Source organism: Carettochelys insculpta, chromosome 27, assembly GCF_033958435.1.
Source record: "Carettochelys insculpta isolate YL-2023 chromosome 27, ASM3395843v1, whole genome shotgun sequence".
In the NCBI taxonomy this organism is placed as follows: Eukaryota; Metazoa; Chordata; order Testudines; family Carettochelyidae; genus Carettochelys; species Carettochelys insculpta.
In genome coordinates this window covers 6113630-6130283 of record NC_134163.1, presented here as the reverse complement: position 1 = coordinate 6130283, position 16654 = coordinate 6113630, and the positions used below count along the sequence as shown (strand labels likewise).

The window sequence follows — 16654 nt, the reverse complement described above, 5'->3', positions numbered from 1 at the left end:
GCAGCCATGAAGAAAGAATGACTGGAGTGGTCTGTACATCCTGCTAGGCTTATCCTAGCGCATGCAAGGAGAAACAAACTGGCAGGCATGTTTGATGTCATATAGTATGAGAGCAGCTATAAAAGTCAAAGGTTTGCAAAAGAAAAAAGGCTTCAGGGGTGTGTACAGGAGGAATTATCCTGTCCAGGCCCTCAGAACAGAGATGAGACTTCTTAGGCTTTTGATCTTTCAACATTTTTCGTAATCAAATAGTGGAAAAGAGAGAGTGTTTTTAAATCATTTATATTTGACATTGTTCAAAGCAAAAATATAGAGGGGGAAGGCTGAAGAAACTGACAAGGTATTATAGAAACGTGACTTATTTTCTCACCTACTCTGAAGTCAGGCACTGCAAACAATAAATAGTTGTAGCCACAAATGGGGTATTTGGTTGTTCTCCCCCATGAAAGGTCTGTCTTTTCCTGCTAAACACTTGAGATGCACAGGCCTTAAGCTGCATTGCAGTTAGCAAGTTCCACAGCAGGTGGCAGACTGTAGCCACACAAATGACTTGGCTTTCGTAACTGTAAGTGTACATTTGGAACTGCTGTAGTTACTGTCACTGTTGAAGGCTGGTTCTGCTCACCGTTTACAAACTGGTGGTAGTTGAGCACAGGGAAGTAAACTCCCAACGGGTGTCGGAAAGAGAAAATCAGATAACCATTAGTTGTCATTGGTCCCAGCGAGCCTGTTTGGTTATTTTACTGACCCCAACTATATCGCAGTCCTAACTGAGGCAGAAAATCCCCCACTTGATACCTAATGACCACTGTTTCAGTCATCCTCATCCTCCCATTTCTTAGCAAAATAAACCTGATACATGTGCACAGATGTAGTGCTGACAGGTCTGGTCATTGTCTGCAGGGTTTGAGTATACAGACACTGAGCAGAAATTTTCTCTGTCATTTGCAGTGAGGGGCTGATGCACAGCTGCATAGTTCATTCCCATTCATTCAGTTTCCTGCACTCTGGATGCCTCTGATTTGCAGGAGTCACTTGTTTATGCAAACATGCAGCTCTCTCTGCTTTTATTAGATACCTTTTAAACATCAGCTTGGGTTAACCGACCTCCTTTGGACCTATTCATCCATGTAACTGACTTCTAATCTCTTTGTCCTGTCACCAACCCTAGTGCCAAATGTAATTTAGTTCTTTACAGCACAGAGAGGATCAGGAGACAAGTGAGGTATTTTGGTAAATGGAGAAGATGAGGTAGTGAGGCAGCCAGGTGGGTTGTGGAAAGGTAGCTGAAGAATTGAGGGTGGTAGTTAAGCAGAGCCTAATGGATTACAGAAGCCAACTGAGAATGGGAAAACATTGTCATTATAATGTGAAGGTGTTTCCTGCAAAGTGTGCTCTAGGCTAAAGCTGCTTGACCGTAGTGCCTTAGTTCAGAATAAGGTTACTGCTTCATAACAGATCAATTTCTGAAGTGTTATAAGACCCAGAAGTTAAATGGAAGGCTCTTTGCTTTTCATGTAGTCTGTGTTTTTGTCTGTTCATCTGCAGTGGCCTGGTTTTGAAGTAAACTGATGAGAACTAACTGAGCACAGTATTGATGATTTCCTTACACTCCCTTATACCTGGAATGCTTCTCTCATTGTCTCTTAATACATTATAGTTAGTTAGTTAGTTAGTTTAAAGCCTATTATGCCGGCTGGTGTGTGGGGCAGCAATGAAGGTCCTCCATTTCTGTTTGTCTTTGGCCATTTTCTCCAGTGTGTCCCAGTTGTAGTTCATTCTCTATGGCTGGGTCTACACTTGCCCTCAACTTCAAAGGGGGCATGTTAATCAGGGTGATGGGAAATTACTAATGAAGTGCTGCAGTGTATATGCAACACTTCATTAGGCTAATTCTCCCCCACGGCAACTTCAAAGCTTCAAACTTTGAAGTGCCGGCATGTATGTAGTCGCATCGGCAAAGTGCCTACACTACTTCGAAGTGCCTTCGCTCCTCAAAATTTTGGGGAGTGAAGTTACTTCGAAGTACCCACAGCTACACACATGCTGGCACTTCAGTTTGATGCTTCAAAGTTCCGTGGGGGAGAATTAGCCTAATGAAGTGCTGCGTATTCACCACAGCACTTCATTAGTAATCTCCCATCACCCTGATTACCATGCCCCTTTTGAAGTTGGGGGCAAGTATAGACAAGCCCTGTATGATGATAAATTGAGAGAGAGGGACTAGGCAGCTGTATGGGAGACAAGGTGCCATGGTAAGGGCTCTAGGGATGATCTAACGAGCCTGGAACTGGAATTGCTCAGAATGAGACACTCACGATGGACTTTCCCCACATAACTTTGCTTTACGTAGAAAGAGTGAGTGTTAGTGATTCCTCCTTACAGGAGTGTTTAACTTGTCACTCAAACTTGGGCTGCAGATGTGATACCAGAACCCATGCTCAATGGGGATGTGAGATTCTGGTTGTGCTTGGCCACATTTGCCATCTCTGGTAAGGTTATCGGAAGGAGTGGATTATCATGTGGCTCTGCAGAATATCTGCATTTTTCTAGTCTGTTAGTGCTCCAGGTTGAATGCATGGGGGCAGATGCAATCATGTAGCAACACTAACTGGTGTTTTATAAATCTCTGACTGTTGTATAATCACTCCCTTTCTGCAGGATACTAGTTCAGTTGGACCCGTTGGTCAGACAATCCTATTCTTCATTTGTAGTTGTTGGAAATATAAACAAATTGTCTGTCTTGAATCTGAGACTGGATTTTTTGGAAGATAAGTTCCTAGATGGTATCTCTCTTGTGATGGGATTTCATGGACTTGCTTTTGTCTTACAACCGTGTGTGCTTTTCTTTTTAAAGCAACATGTCCAAGATGGCCGAAAGGAGAACCTTGAGGGCTTTGTGAAAACTTTTGAGAAGCTGCCTACAACTGATGGCTACCCAGGGATCTACGCATTAGACTGTGAAATGGTGGGTATCTGGTAGCAGAAACCTCAGGGCCAGGGGAATGTACCCATGAAATATGGCTGGTGAAAATCTTGGGATAGAAGCAGGCAACTCTCTGCAGTGTTCTCCTGTAGAGGTCTGCTTCCATTCCTCCATCTCCCACAGAAAGCTAGAGAGCACGTACAGAAGAAAAGCTGCACTTGCACGGCTACATGCTGTGCAACAGTTATTCTGAGTGGGCGTCTTATCCATCAGCAATGGGAACAGTGCATTCCGATCCTTTCGTGTGAGGAGCCCAGGCTCAGGATGTAACGGATCAGGATGCTCTAACCCCGTGCTTTATGTGCATTTTTTAAATACTGTTGGTTAAAAGCGAGACTGTTCAGGACTGCTGTGTATAAACGTTAGGTGTCCTCTTGGTGGAACTCTTCTTAATATTTGTACCAGAAGGTTACCTTGGTGTACGAGCAACTGACTCTTCCTGACACTGTGCTCTGTAGATCACCTATCCTATAGAACTGCCTGTCCACAGGCCATGCTGTGTATGCATGTCGAATTTCTAGAACTGTATCGTACTTCTGCCATATTGAGCATCAAACAAGGTTCTTCCTTTTTAACTTTGGCAGACCATGTGATTGTCTGGCGGCATGACGTTACAGCACGTTGTGGAGGTTAGTGGGAGATGTATTTTAAACTGATCAGCTACTGTTAATACTTAGGGTGATAAATTTCTTTTGCAGAGTCACAAATAACTGGCTATTGTTAGCAAGCGTATGTTAGTTGGCCAGGTAGCAGTATAACTTGTAATGCAGGAGCTGCTAGTAGAAAGATAAACGGGGTAGTGGTAGGAGTCTACCTAAATACCAAGATCTGTATTGCAAATGCCATGCTCTCTTTTCCTCTTTGGGCTTGACAGTGTTACACCAAGCAAGGGTTGGAGCTGACAAGAGTAACCGTGATTAACTCTGACCTGAAAGTGGTCTACGACACCTTTGTCAAACCTGACAACAAAGTGGTGGACTATAACACCAGGTAAGAGCAGCCTCTCTCCTCAATGGTGTGTGGCCAGAGCCATTAAAAAGACTTTTGACTCTGCTTTGCGGGGAGAAAATTCTAATAACACATAGCTTCGTCAGGCTAACTCTTGTATGTCAGTATGGCTTCTGCCAGCACTGCTCTTTTGCCGGCTCGAAGTGAAGACAAGGCATTTTTCAAGTCCTCTCCAGCCATTCCCAACCAGCCACTGAGTTTGCTGCCTCTGCAGCGTGTGACTTCTGATTAGAATTTGAAACTGTAACGCTCATTTGTGGCTGCTTGCCTTCTCATATGGAGGGTGTAAAAACTTCCCCGCAAGACCAGTCACTTGACTGCTATGCCAGCTATTCTACTCAGGTGAAGCCTTGATTTCAGAGGATTGCATTGCAGTAACAAGTGAGCAGTTGTGCTGAAATGGCCCAGAAAATGCTTGTAAGGTTAGGATTTTTTCCACAAAATGTTTTACTGCATTTCATGGCAGAGGTGAGGGAGAACAAAGATTTGTCATGGAAAACGGAGGAGCAGAGGCATGCACTCACTCTGTAGCAATGGCTCCTGCCCTATGGGGCTGCACCTGGTCCACGAGGTCACAAAGTCACTCAGGGTTGGTGCATTCACCTGTCCGTCGAATCTGACCATTTGGGGACAAGGTCACAGTGCTCTGAGGGTAGAGGAGCCGTCACTGCAAGGACGCAGACTTTATTCACAATTACCATGAAGGCCAGGACTCTGCACCAAAACTGTAGCCTTAAGCATGAGCCACTCCAGTCATGGGTGTGGCTGCGGGTACTAAAAGGTGTGTCTCTTGCCATGTTGTGCTCCAAGGGGCAATGGTCCAGATCACTTACTTGGAAGCTGATTCTAGAGAATTGGATGTTAAATGTGTGGGTGTTTCTATACAGTGGAAGGCTCAGCCCCACTAAGGAGAAGTCCCCTGTTTCTGTCTCACTGCAGATTTTCTGGGGTGACGGAGGAAGACCTGGAGAACGCAACCATCACCCTGCGAGATGTCCAAGCTGTTCTGTTGAACATGTTCAGTGCAGACACGATTTTGATAGGACACAGCTTGGAAAGTGATTTATTTGCACTAAAGGTAACAAACCCTGTGCCCTCCCTGGCTTCCTGTAATCTGTGTCTACAGCTTAGTTGTTACACATCTGCTCTGTTTCTTTTGTAATGCAGAAAAAGTCTGCATTTGTGAGAGCAAACAGATCCCAGTAGTTCCTTCTCTGACCCTTTGGTGGCTGCCAGATTGCTGAACAGGGTGATCAAGGTACAAGCAGTGTTTCAAGTCACTAGTGATCTCTACCCAGCATTATCTTCTAGCTCTGTCTGACGTAATGGGGTTGCATTGTGAGTCTGTGACATGTCCATGAGGCAGCTATAGAGCGTGGTGGTTAGAGCCTGGAGAGGATCAGAGAAGGTTGTGTGCCGTTGTCCCTGAATGAATCAGCTCAGGTATCATTATAAAGAAGAAACATCCTCCCCAGCAGCACAGATGGGTTCCTTGTTGATGCATCCAGCAGTGCAGACAGGCATTGAGTATATCGTGGAACGAGAACCCTCTTGCCTCAGAGGGTGGTAATGGAACCATCCAGTGGTGGCTGGCCTGTCATCGGAAACCAGACTGAGGTCACATGAATATGTGAAGAGTTTGGGTGGGAGGGAGGGGACTGGCTCCCAGGACTTGGGGTTCTAGCCCCATATTTGCCACCATCTTGCTGTGTCACCTTGATTGCCATAGTAGCCTTTCTCTCTGTCTGGGGCCAGGCTGTGCTAGCAAATTAAGCCAGCTTAAATGTGTTGCTCAGGGGTTTGAAAAATCTGCACCTCTAAGCAGTGTTGTTAAACTGACCTAACCCCAGTGTATACAGGGCTAGATTGACAGAAGAATTCTCCTGTCACCCAGCTGCTGCTTTGCAGGGAGGTGGAGTGCATATATCGAGGGGATGAGTCGTGTCTGCTGCTGTAATGTTTTGAGTATTGACAAGCCCCACAGGGGTTCTGTGGACCTTGTCATTGCAGTGTCTGAGTGCCTCATGGTCTTGAGCTTGTTTATCCCCCCACACCCTCTATTGCACTGGTGGGGACTGGAAGCACAGAGGGAGGGTCCAGGTAAGTCAGGAAGATTGGGGCTTAGTTCAAGTGCACAGATCACAAGACCCTCCATTATCCATGTCGCCCTGTTCGATAAAGGGGGAATAGTTACTAACTTGTGGGGGTGCTGGGAAGTTTACAGCATTCCTGTAGTACCTTTCTCTGAAGCTCAGTAATCACATTAAAAATATCGCACATACAGTTTCCTCCATGCAGGATGCCTGCACTGGCCTTTTAAAGTCATTATTTTCTCCTAGCATCACAGGAACACCCAGGAGACTGAACCCAAAAGCAATATAAGCTTTACAGGCATTGCAGTGCACAGGCGTAATCTCTAACGACTATGGCAGGAAAAACACCATCCCAGTAATGGCTCCAGCAAGCTTCAAATAGCAATAGGACGCTCGTTTTATATTTAAAGCTTTATTAGCCCCTTTCCTCCGTCTCCCTGATCTACATAAGTAATTATTCGGCTTGGGCTGCTGCCAGGCTTGGCTGTGCTGGAGAGGTGCTTATCCATAATGTTTGGCAGCTTTACACTGCAAAGAGCGCAGCAGGTTGTTTCCATTAAACTGCAGCTGTTCAAAAGCATTTCCACAGCTCTGCTATGCAACTGTTAACAAGTAAGTTGCAAATTGTCATGCAGCATTACCAAGAGCCGAGGCAAAGCAAGGGGGCAGTGGGAGCTGAAGTGACAATGCCCAAGTCATCCCCTGTCATGAATCCTAACCCCGAAGAATGGAGCCCTCCAGGAACTGCCCTCTCTGGCCGCATGTACAAGTTAACCTCAGTCTCCAGGCTGTATTGTAAGCTCCTCATTCCTGAATCCAGTGCTTATGATGCTTAACATGTCTTCAACCCTTGCTTCCCCATAAGCCTCCCTTTGGTCAGGACAGCAAATTCATGTGTGAGCTCTTCAAGGCATAGCATGCCTGAGCTCATACACGCCCTGTCATGCTGGATCAACCCATTCCCCTGCTAGCTAAGCATTATCCCCACTCCAGCTCGGGCCAGCTCTTGGCACTAGAGGAGGGTAAGCTCTTTGCCCCACTTCCACGTGTGATTGGAAGCAGATGTGTCTCTGCGGGGATTTGTTTGTGTAAAGTCTGCCGCCCTGTCTCATCCTATATTAACCGCTAACCACACAAGCGATCAGACCAGCCGCCTTTAAATCCACCTACAGAGGATCAAGAACAGCCCCATTCAAGCTAACTGGAAACTCATTTAAGTGATTCCCATCCAAAGGCCCAACCACAGCTTAGAAACAGATGGAGCTGTCTCTGAGAGTGGGAAGAGTCAGCTTGTGCAGCGGGGCGGTGGGCAATGGGTTAAATCCAAGTGTGCTGGGAAGCACACTTGTTCTGTTTTGTGGAGCTGCTCTGACAGTGTAACAGGTTGTCAAAAGACTCCTGCAGAAGCAGGGGGAGCGTCTCTGGTGCCAGGCTGAATGGATGAGCTGCTCTGTTGCTCGGAGGAGTTTTAATGGCTGTGTGGAACCCAGATCTAAGCAGCTCTGTCCATGGGGAGGAACAGATGTTCTGGCTGGCATGTCAGTTCAGTCACACTCTCCTATGGAGCTGGTTTGGTGGGTGTGTCCTGGAGGCGGGTAGCTCCTCGTGGTGATTGAGGGCTCCACTGTGTGCACGATGAATCTCAGTTAATGCACAAACTGCTCCGAGGACAGAAAACAACCAGCTGTGTTTTCCCCCCCAGCTTATCCACAGCACTGTGGTGGATACGGCCGTGGTCTTTCCCCACCGGCTGGGTTTGCCTTACAAACGAGCCCTCCGGACGCTGATGGCAGACTACCTCAAGCGCATCATCCAGGACAGCGGTGAGACTTCAGAGGCGGGAGACATGGGCGTGCTGCTTTCCCGTCAAGTGCACCTGCGATGTGAGCTCCTCCATCCTAGTCTCCCTGGCTGCCTCGTGGGCACTGCCAGGATACCGCAGCATAGCTGAGATCAGGGGCTCAGTGCACTGCACTGCTCAAACCCCTCGCTAGGCAGTCCCTGTCCCAAACAGCTTTCACACTTACAAGCAGAGTGGGAAGAAATTACTTGAGTAAAAGTACAGCTGTGGGGGGGGGGGGGGGGTGTACTTAAGTACAAGTTACTAATGTCCCTCTGGAAAACCAGTTGAGAAAAAGTACATGCAGGGCACATCTAGATTGTACTCAAGTACCCAGAAGTGAAAGCAGCGGCACTTTTACTCCAGGAACTTTTGGGGTACTTTTTCCACCTCTGCTTACAAGACACAACAGAGGGCGGGAGAAAAGAAGAATTATTGTCCCCGCATTACAAATGGGGAAGCGACGCAGAGAGAGGCAGGGAGCTCCCAGTGGCAGTCTGTGGCAGGGCTGGGACTTGAGCCCATGTCTCCTGTGCTGCCCTTTTTGTTTCCCATGTTAGGAAGCTGCAAGTCGTTCCCTGTTCATGCTGTGACCAGCTCCCAGCTCAGACCCTCCCCTCCAAACCAGTCCTGAAACCCCTCTTAGTGTGTCTGCTAGGGAGTCATGTTTGTGCCTCTGTGTCCAACTGCAGTGGAGCTAGAGGGGCCTCCAGACTTCGGCCCCTTTGGCCGGGTGCGTTCTCTCAGCTCTGTCTGATGTAAAGTAGCCTGGGTGTTTCCAGCATGGCACGCACAGCTTTGCAGGGAGGCTCAGAAGGGCATCAGTCTGAGCTCTCTGTTGAGATCGCTCAGCAGGGAAGAACTGGAGGAGCCAGGGTGAGATGAGCTCCTAAATACCCTCCCCACTCCAGCTTTTGTGGTGCTCAGAGCACCTCAGTCTGCGCATTGGTTTGGGGCCAACGTCAGGCCTTTCTGCTGGGCAGGGGGCAGGCGCCAGAAAGAGTCTGCTAGCCCTGCATCCTGTTTCTGTGCGGCAAGTGTTAGCTGTTGCTTCTGCCTGGGGAGGGGCCCAGTGAGCCAGCATCAGTGCTGAGAGGCTGGAAGTGGGGTGTAGGAAGGTTCAGCTGCAGGAGCTGTGCAGCAAAGCCTGGTCCTTCTGTTCCGCTCTCAGCTGCGTGAAACTCCCACTGGCACCTTCTGGGTTGGAGTTCCCTCTCGGAACGCAGCTGTCTGCTGTTTCACTCTGGACTGCCCCAGGAGACCATCCTGAGGCCTCCGGCTGAAGCTAGCCAGTGTGTGGTGCAGAGCCTCTCTGCTCTGAGGGTAGCACAGCTGTCACTTGACAGCTTTATTTCTCTCTTGGAGCCTGAGAAGCTGGCCATCCCTGTGCAGCTTGAGCAGTGCTCACACTGTAACAGGCTTTTGAGGCCACTAGCTCCCTGTGAAGTGTTTGGGTTAGACCCTCACCCCTGCACTAATATCATGGGAACTCTAGACTCTGTGCACAGAAAGAGGGCCTCGGGCGCCTGTCCCCTCAGTCACCATGCAGCTAATTGTGGTGCATCTCTCTCATTCACAGTGGAAGGTCATGACTCCAGCGAGGACGCCAGCGCTTGCATGGAGCTGATGATATGGAAGATCAAAGAAGATGCTAAAGTGAAACGATGACTTGTGCTCTCTCTCTCGCCGCCTCTTCCTCCACCTCTTTGAAGCAGTGCAATAAATACTCAGAGTAACACTGTTCACCTGAACCCCACAGCATGCCATCTGCCAGATTCCTCTATGCACTTCCTGGGAGCTGTGGATCATGGAGGCTGCTCCGGGCACGACTCCAGGGTACTGGCTCTGAGCTGGCCAGGGTCACAGGTCTGGGTAGTGGCTCTGAGATCCTCTCGAGTAGTTGTCTTGTAGGCCTGGCAAGGCTGCTTTGACTAGTCCAGCTAGAGAGAGGCTCTTAATTCTGTAGAAGCCTCCGGAGGTATAGTGGATACATCCAAAATGGTCTTTTCTTGAAGCTAAAGCTGGACCACTGTTTAAAAAATTCTGATTTAATTTGAATGGTTGCGTGGCATCTGCCTCTGCTTTCTGAAGCAGACAGCTGCCCCCAGTGGCTGGGGAGTAGGAAAGAGCTGGAAAAAATAGGCGGGAGAGTGTGAAATGGGAAACGTGCAGTAGCTGGCACATGAATTGCAGAAAGGGTAAAGAATTGGGTCACCCAGAAGGAATGGTAGCAAGAGCCTGCTGCAAGGGAGTGTGGCAATGCTGAAGGGGACGCTGACCCTGAGAGGCCACAAAAAGTAACAGCTGCCCTAAATTGGAGCAGAGGAGGTGGCCTGACAATGACATTCATCAGAGTCTCACAGCTGCTGTGGCTAGATCTTTCTGAGAATGTGCAGGGCTGGGTGGTGCTCCTGGGTGAGGACAGGTGAAGAAGCTGAAAGCCTCCTATGCGCTATGGGAAGCTGTCTGCACCTGCTGCTGCTCAGTCGGTGTCAGGGATACAGCAGGAAGGTGGGCAGGGCAGCAGGGAAAGCTCTGACATCACATAACTTGCAGCTGGCAGGACAGGATGAACACAGACTTGTGAACTTGTTGAGGAGACATTGCAGTGCACAGGCGGCTGTAAGGGGGCTGATTTACACCCTGGCTCGCCCCTCATTGCATCCTGTGGGTGACTTGGCAGGAGCTGGTGCCCTCCCTGGTCATCCCCTGAGCTGCCAGAGCATCTCCATTGTGCTTATCAGAAGCAAAGTTCCACGGTTGCCAAGGGTAGTGGGGTGGTGGTAGCTCAGGCTGTTGCTGTATAGGCAGATGTTTTGGGGTCCCTGCTTGGTGATCCCTTTGGTGGGGGCTGACTTAGCAAGGTCAAAGCAGTAGGTGAAAATAGTACTTCTGAAACTGGTTTTCACAGAAATTGTTTTTTTAAATGCCCCCGTTTCACACTCGTCCTCTCACTCCTCTTTTACAGACGCCTGCCCCGTCGGCTTCTGGGTCTCCCACTAGAACATGAATATTTATTAATGAATAGTAACGCTAAAGCAGGAGAGCACAGGAATAGCAACGCCTTTGGCTTGACTTTAAATGTAGCATAGTCATGATGTCCCCTTTCTGGTCCCTTTGCATTCAGAGCTCAAGCGCCACTGAAAGGGGGAGAGAGATGGTCATTGACTCAGAATCTTAGCTGAGCTGAGACTGGAGTAGCTGTCCCTTGGTTCCAGGCCCCTGCAGCCCCCATGTGGGTTTATTCTACAGTGAATGACTGTGTGTATCACTCCTCCCCCAGAGCTGACCCACTGGGTCTTACCCAGCAGACTGTCTGCTCCCTGGAGACCAGGGCTTCTTGTGCAGGGGTGGGTGGGTGATCAGACTGACATTACTGTATTGGTCCCTTTATAAAACAGCTGTCTGTGAATACAGTGGATGAACTCTGTCTGAGTAATTGGCCATTGTGTTCCAGCACAAGCTGTACCCCTCCTCGCTGCACCCATTGGAAAAGTCTCTCTCTATTTTAGCTTCGGTTAACGATCATGGGTTATAACTTTACTACAGACTATAGGACCCTGCTGCTTCCCTGGGCCTGTAGCAGCTCCACCATATTTACCATATCTTCCCCACATGCTCGCTTGGATTTGGAGGTTAGTTGTGGTGATAATGGTTATTTGTAGCATTGCCCTTCACAGCCGGTGACCTCAGCTGACCCCCTCCCAGCCAGCTACTATTACGGACTCTTGAGTCCTTGAGTGGTAAATGTTGCTGTTCACAAGGCCCATCGTTCACATTGTGCTGCTTGCCTAGTGTGTAGGAAGCGTAATGGGCAGGAACAGATCTCTCTGTCCTTCTGCCTCCCCACCAGAGGCATGCCCTAGTAACTAAAGCATAGAGGTTACTCCATATACAGCTAAGGAGTTTCTCCTCCGGACTGTTACCAGTCTGGTCCTGCTGCCCTGGCTATCAGCGCCATAGAAAGGAGGGTGGGCATCACAGTTGTGTCCCCTGAGCCCTTTTGGTACTCCTGGGAAATGAATTGTTTCGCAATAAAACTCAGAGCAGTGTGGGATTCAAGACAGCTTTCCCTGTAGGCTGGAAAACCTCCACTTGTTGTTCTCGCGCTAGCTTGGAACCGGCCTTGGCTGCTTTCCTTGGAAAGGCCGAAGGGCCCTTGTTCCAGAGCAGAAGTGGCCTTGGCGTAGATTTCAACACACCCGTGTGGGTGCCATGCTCTGCGGGTGAATGGCACCAGGGGTGCAGTGCAGTGGCTAGGTGGGCTTATGTAATCATGGGGTGGGCAGCTGAGAAGGTGAAGGTACCTAGGTGAACTGCCCTTGCCAATGGCTAGAGGTAGGATTCTTCTTGCCTGATGTAAGAGGCATTTGATACAAGGTTTTCAGCAGTGGGATTGGGGGATTTCCTTCCATTCCCTCTCCAACTGCCAGCCCACCCTAATGGTCTCTGGTAGTCAGAGCAGCCCACAGTGCCCAATGGGCTTGAAGGAGGTTGCTGGCTCTTATGGGGGGGTGGAAATATTCCATGTTTCTTTGTGTATTTTGCAGCTTCTCCCCTTTCTCCCGCTTAGTCCATTTCAGGGGCAGCTGTACGGGGTGCCAACTGCCATTGTGCTGATGAAAATCAGGCCTCTTGTTAGCTGTATTGCTACTAATTCCATCTCCTCTTCACTGCCTGTGTTTCCCCCCCCCATCCCCCACACAGAAACGGAGTACAGTGGCTGCTGCAGGTTAAACAGCTGGCAAGGGGTTGGACACTATAACCGCAAAGGGGAAACGTGGACAGAGTTCGGACTGTATATAAACCTTGTAACCTGTTACTTTTTGTAATGATTTGTAATAAAACTGTTGACTGGACACCTGGGCTGACTGCTCTGGGGCTCACGGCTGGTGAGTGCTGCCAAAAGGACTCTTCCTCTGCCATTGGGGTGCTGCTCTGCTCTCGCTGTCACCGTGGTGCCCTGTATATACCTACCCCATTGCTGGCTGAACTTTGCCTCTGGAGTAGTCCTGCAGTGGATCCAGATCAGGTGGTTGGTGCCACTGTATGTATCGCATCTGATACCTCACAAGTTGTCCTTTCAGCCCCAGGTAGAGCAATGGGTGGAGGGCAGGAAACAAATCATAGCGTCATAGAACAACAGAGCTGGAAGAGACCTGAAAAAGCCGTCGAGTCCAGCCCCCTGCCCTAGGGAGGACCAAACCCATCAGATCAGCCCCACCAGGGTTTTGTCGAGCCAAGACTTAACACCTCCAGAGATGGAGACTCCACTGCTTCCCTGGGTAGACCATTCCACTGCTTCACCACCCTCGTAGGGAAAAAGTTTTTCTTCATATTCAACCTGGACCTTCCCAACTGCAACTTGAGACCATTGTTCTGTGTTCTGCCATCTGTGATCACTGTGAACAGCCTCTCTCCAGCCTCTTTGCAACCTCCCTTCAGTAAGTTGAAGGCTGTTATCAAGTCCCCCATCAGTCTTCTCTTCTGCAGACTAAACAGTTCCGATTCCCTCAACCTTTCTTCATAAGTCATATGGTCCAGCCCCCTAATTATTTTGGTCATCCTCCACTGGACCCTTTCCAGTGTGTCCACATCCTTCCTATAATTGCGGGCCCAGAACTGGAATGTATTGCACTGCACAAGAGGCACATGAGGGCAAATTCTGACCAAGGCCACTAGGGTTCTCTGCACCAAGCACTTGCTGTCAAGCCTTGGAGAGAATTGCCAACCCCATAAACAGCCTGAGTTTAACTTCTTTCTTGCTGTAGGATCAAGAGTGACATTAGCTTTCACCAAACTCCCCCAAAGCATTAGGCCATCTATGGCATGAAGGATTGTTTCACCCATGATGGAAATGCAGCCAGTTCTGGGCTGAAACTTTGGGGTTAAAGAGGAGGAAGAGACTGTTCTCAGTGGTGACAGGAGACAATGAGGAACAATGATCTCCAGTTGCAGTACAGATTGTCTAAGTTGGGTGTTAGAAGAAACTCTTTCCCCAGGAGGGTGCTGACGCACTGGAATGTGTTACCTAGGAAGGTGGTGGAATCTCCATCCCTGGAGGTTTTTAAGCCCCGGCTTGACAACGTCCTGGCTGTGATGATTTAGTTGGGGTTGGTCCTGCTTTGGCCGGCGGGCTGGACTCGATGACCTCCTGAGATCGTTTTCAACCTCATGATTCTGATTCTCAACATGCCACAAAACAGGTTCGTCTCGAAAGTGAAGTAGAGAGTCCACAACTCCAGGCATGATGTTTAGTAAACAATGGAAAACTCCCCAAACCTCCTGTATGTAGGCTGCTTAGACATAACTGCTTGGCATGTCCTGTGCCATCCAGCAGCGCACTGCCCGTCATGCTCAGCTCCTAACTGAGGCCATAGAGTTATGTCCAGTTAACTCTCCCAACAGCTTGATTTATTTCTACATTCCACATTCAAATGTGAATGGTAGCCACTGCTGCTACCTTCTGAGAACCAATGAGAGCCCCTCAGGAGCTGGTGGGAGGTGGGAGAGCAGAAATACAAAAGCAGGTGCTCCTCAGAGCCGCTAACCTAACCGGCAAGGTGACTGGTGGTCACCAGTCTCCTTCAGCAGAAACATCTGGTTCCCTGCTGCCCTTGACTTGCCTTACACAGAGCATGGTGGCTTTCTCCCATTTGCCGAGAAGCTGGGCTTTTTAGTGCCGTCCTCATCCTGGGTTCCTTGCATGCCCCATTCTCTCCTTGCCTGGCGATGTGCCCTAAAGGTCTCCATTGTGCATTCTGCATGATGGAGGTGGTGATTTCAGGAAAGATGGGGACGTTGGTGGGGAAAATAAAACCCAGAAAAGAGCAACAAAAAACCAGTACATGTCTAGAAACCATGGCCATGGGGGGGAGATTGCAATGGGGTTGTTTAAACTGGAAAAGAGGAGGGTGAGAGGGGACCTGATAAACTTTTTTCACATACCTAAAATATCATTAAAAAGAGGAGATGATGACAGGGCAAGAAGCAGTGAGCAATTGCAGCCAAGGAGGAGTCGGTCAGACATGTGGAAAACCTTCCTATGGAGATGTTTAAGCCCTGCAATAAATATCCTCAGGAGGCTGTGGAATCTCTGGCAGATGTGATACTGAAGAGCAGGTTATACCTGTCAGGCATGATCTGGATAACACTTGGGCCTGTCATGAGGGCAGCAGGCTGGACTAGATGCCCCCTTGAGGTTCCTTCCAGTTCTATGGTGGAGGGCTGGTAGGATGACAAATGTTTGGAACCTGCCTTGGCTCTGCAGTAAGAGTTAGGGGTCGGTTATTTCACAGTTTGGGAGAGGAGAGGGGCCGGCATTGCAGGTGGTCATGACCAATGCTCTGAGACTGGCCTAGATGAGCTCAGCTGAGGAGCACATTGGGACCTCACTATCAAACTCCTCTTTCATCCAGGGTTCGTCCTGGGCAGCACAAGGGCTCCAGTCAGTCTTCCCTGTAAGCTGAGTGCTGGAGTGGCCTGCCAGGAGAGGTTCATGTGCTTCCCAGCTAATTAGCAGAAGGCCCAGAATCAGCTGTTTCTGTTGATGTGCACATCTGCATGTAACAAAATGTATTCTGTCCTTGGATGGAAAAAATTAAAAAGACTGCCCCGGTCCTATATTATTCATGGACACACTGTTGTCCTACTCCAGGGACAAAGGGAGGGTGCAGCTCAGTGCTTCCATAGCATAGGGGTCCTATGTCATCTTACCTGCCCTGATTTTAGGCTGTTCCCTCCGGAGAGCAGAGGTCAGGGCCTTGAGGCTCACACCCAGCAGGTACTTGGGCAGCTCAACCACCTTGCACCATCAAGGCTAAAGCACTAGTGGGTTGTTAAACCTGCTATATCAGTGGGACAGCATCAGTGTGCAGTGCTGGGTCACTCATGCCTCTGTATCTCTGCCAGGTGTAGGCAGGGTGGAAAAATCTAGTAATCCTGCCTGACCACATCTGTCTCAAAGCTGTGCTCTTTCCCATGGCAGGGGCTAGAAACCCCTGGACCACAGTCTTGCTGCTAGTCAGGGCTCCCCAAAAACTCACACCCAGTCCCAGGTCTGGGCTGAGCATGCAAGCATCTTCACCCCACACCCTGATGTCCTGTTCTAGCTACTCAGCCATGCTCCCTTTCTCCTGCCCCATCAATCTCCCAAATGGGAGAGAAATTAAAGTGCTGGTTGGGGATGCTGAGTCAGCGCTGAGAAAAGGTTCAGGCAAAAAGTTCAGATTGAAGATAATAGGCTATTAGATGACCTCACCGGCAATGCATGTGATTTAACTGCTCATTAGGCCTCTGATAATATCACCAGTTACTTAGGGTGTTGTTAAAGGCTTGGCCTACCTGGAAGCCTGGCCCTCCCCTGTGCGTCTCTCCCTCCCTCTCCTCAGCCTTGCTGGGCTGGCAAGAGCCTTGAAGGCTGGTAGGGAACTCTCCAAGCCCCTGAGGAGAAGCTTTCTGAGCCCAGGTCAGGCCTGTAAATTGTTCTCAGCCATTTGCTGCCACTCCAGAAAGAGATCCTACAGGAGGGTGCTCACCACCTAGCTGTGAGACAGAAACCTTCTCCCTGGGGGGCTGGCAGGAAGGTCAGGGTGACAGGTGGCTTGCAAAACCCAAGTCTCTGCCCTTGCTTGCTTTTTTGTGTCAGAGACTAGTGGATTTACCTGGTGGTGTTCAAGTCCTTAGCTCAGGTTTTTGGTTTTTTTTCCCTTTAAATAAAAGGAAAAT

The 16654-nt window shown here is 49.2% G+C and overlaps 1 protein-coding gene across 1 annotated transcript in view; it reads left to right on the top strand.

Moving 5' to 3' along the window:
• The window catches only part of REXO1 (RNA exonuclease 1 homolog), a 70625-nt gene extending 57845 nt beyond the window's left edge, over nt 1-12780 (top strand). The window contains exons 12-16 of the mRNA XM_074978292.1: nt 2858-2968; nt 3861-3976; nt 4934-5072; nt 7790-7910; nt 9507-12780. Coding sequence (XP_074834393.1) covers nt 2858-2968; nt 3861-3976; nt 4934-5072; nt 7790-7910; nt 9507-9595 — 576 coding nt within the window. The 3' untranslated portion in view covers nt 9596-12780. The remainder of the gene's footprint in view (nt 1-2857; nt 2969-3860; nt 3977-4933; nt 5073-7789; nt 7911-9506) is intronic.
• The last annotated feature ends 3874 nt before the right edge of the window (nt 12781-16654 follow it).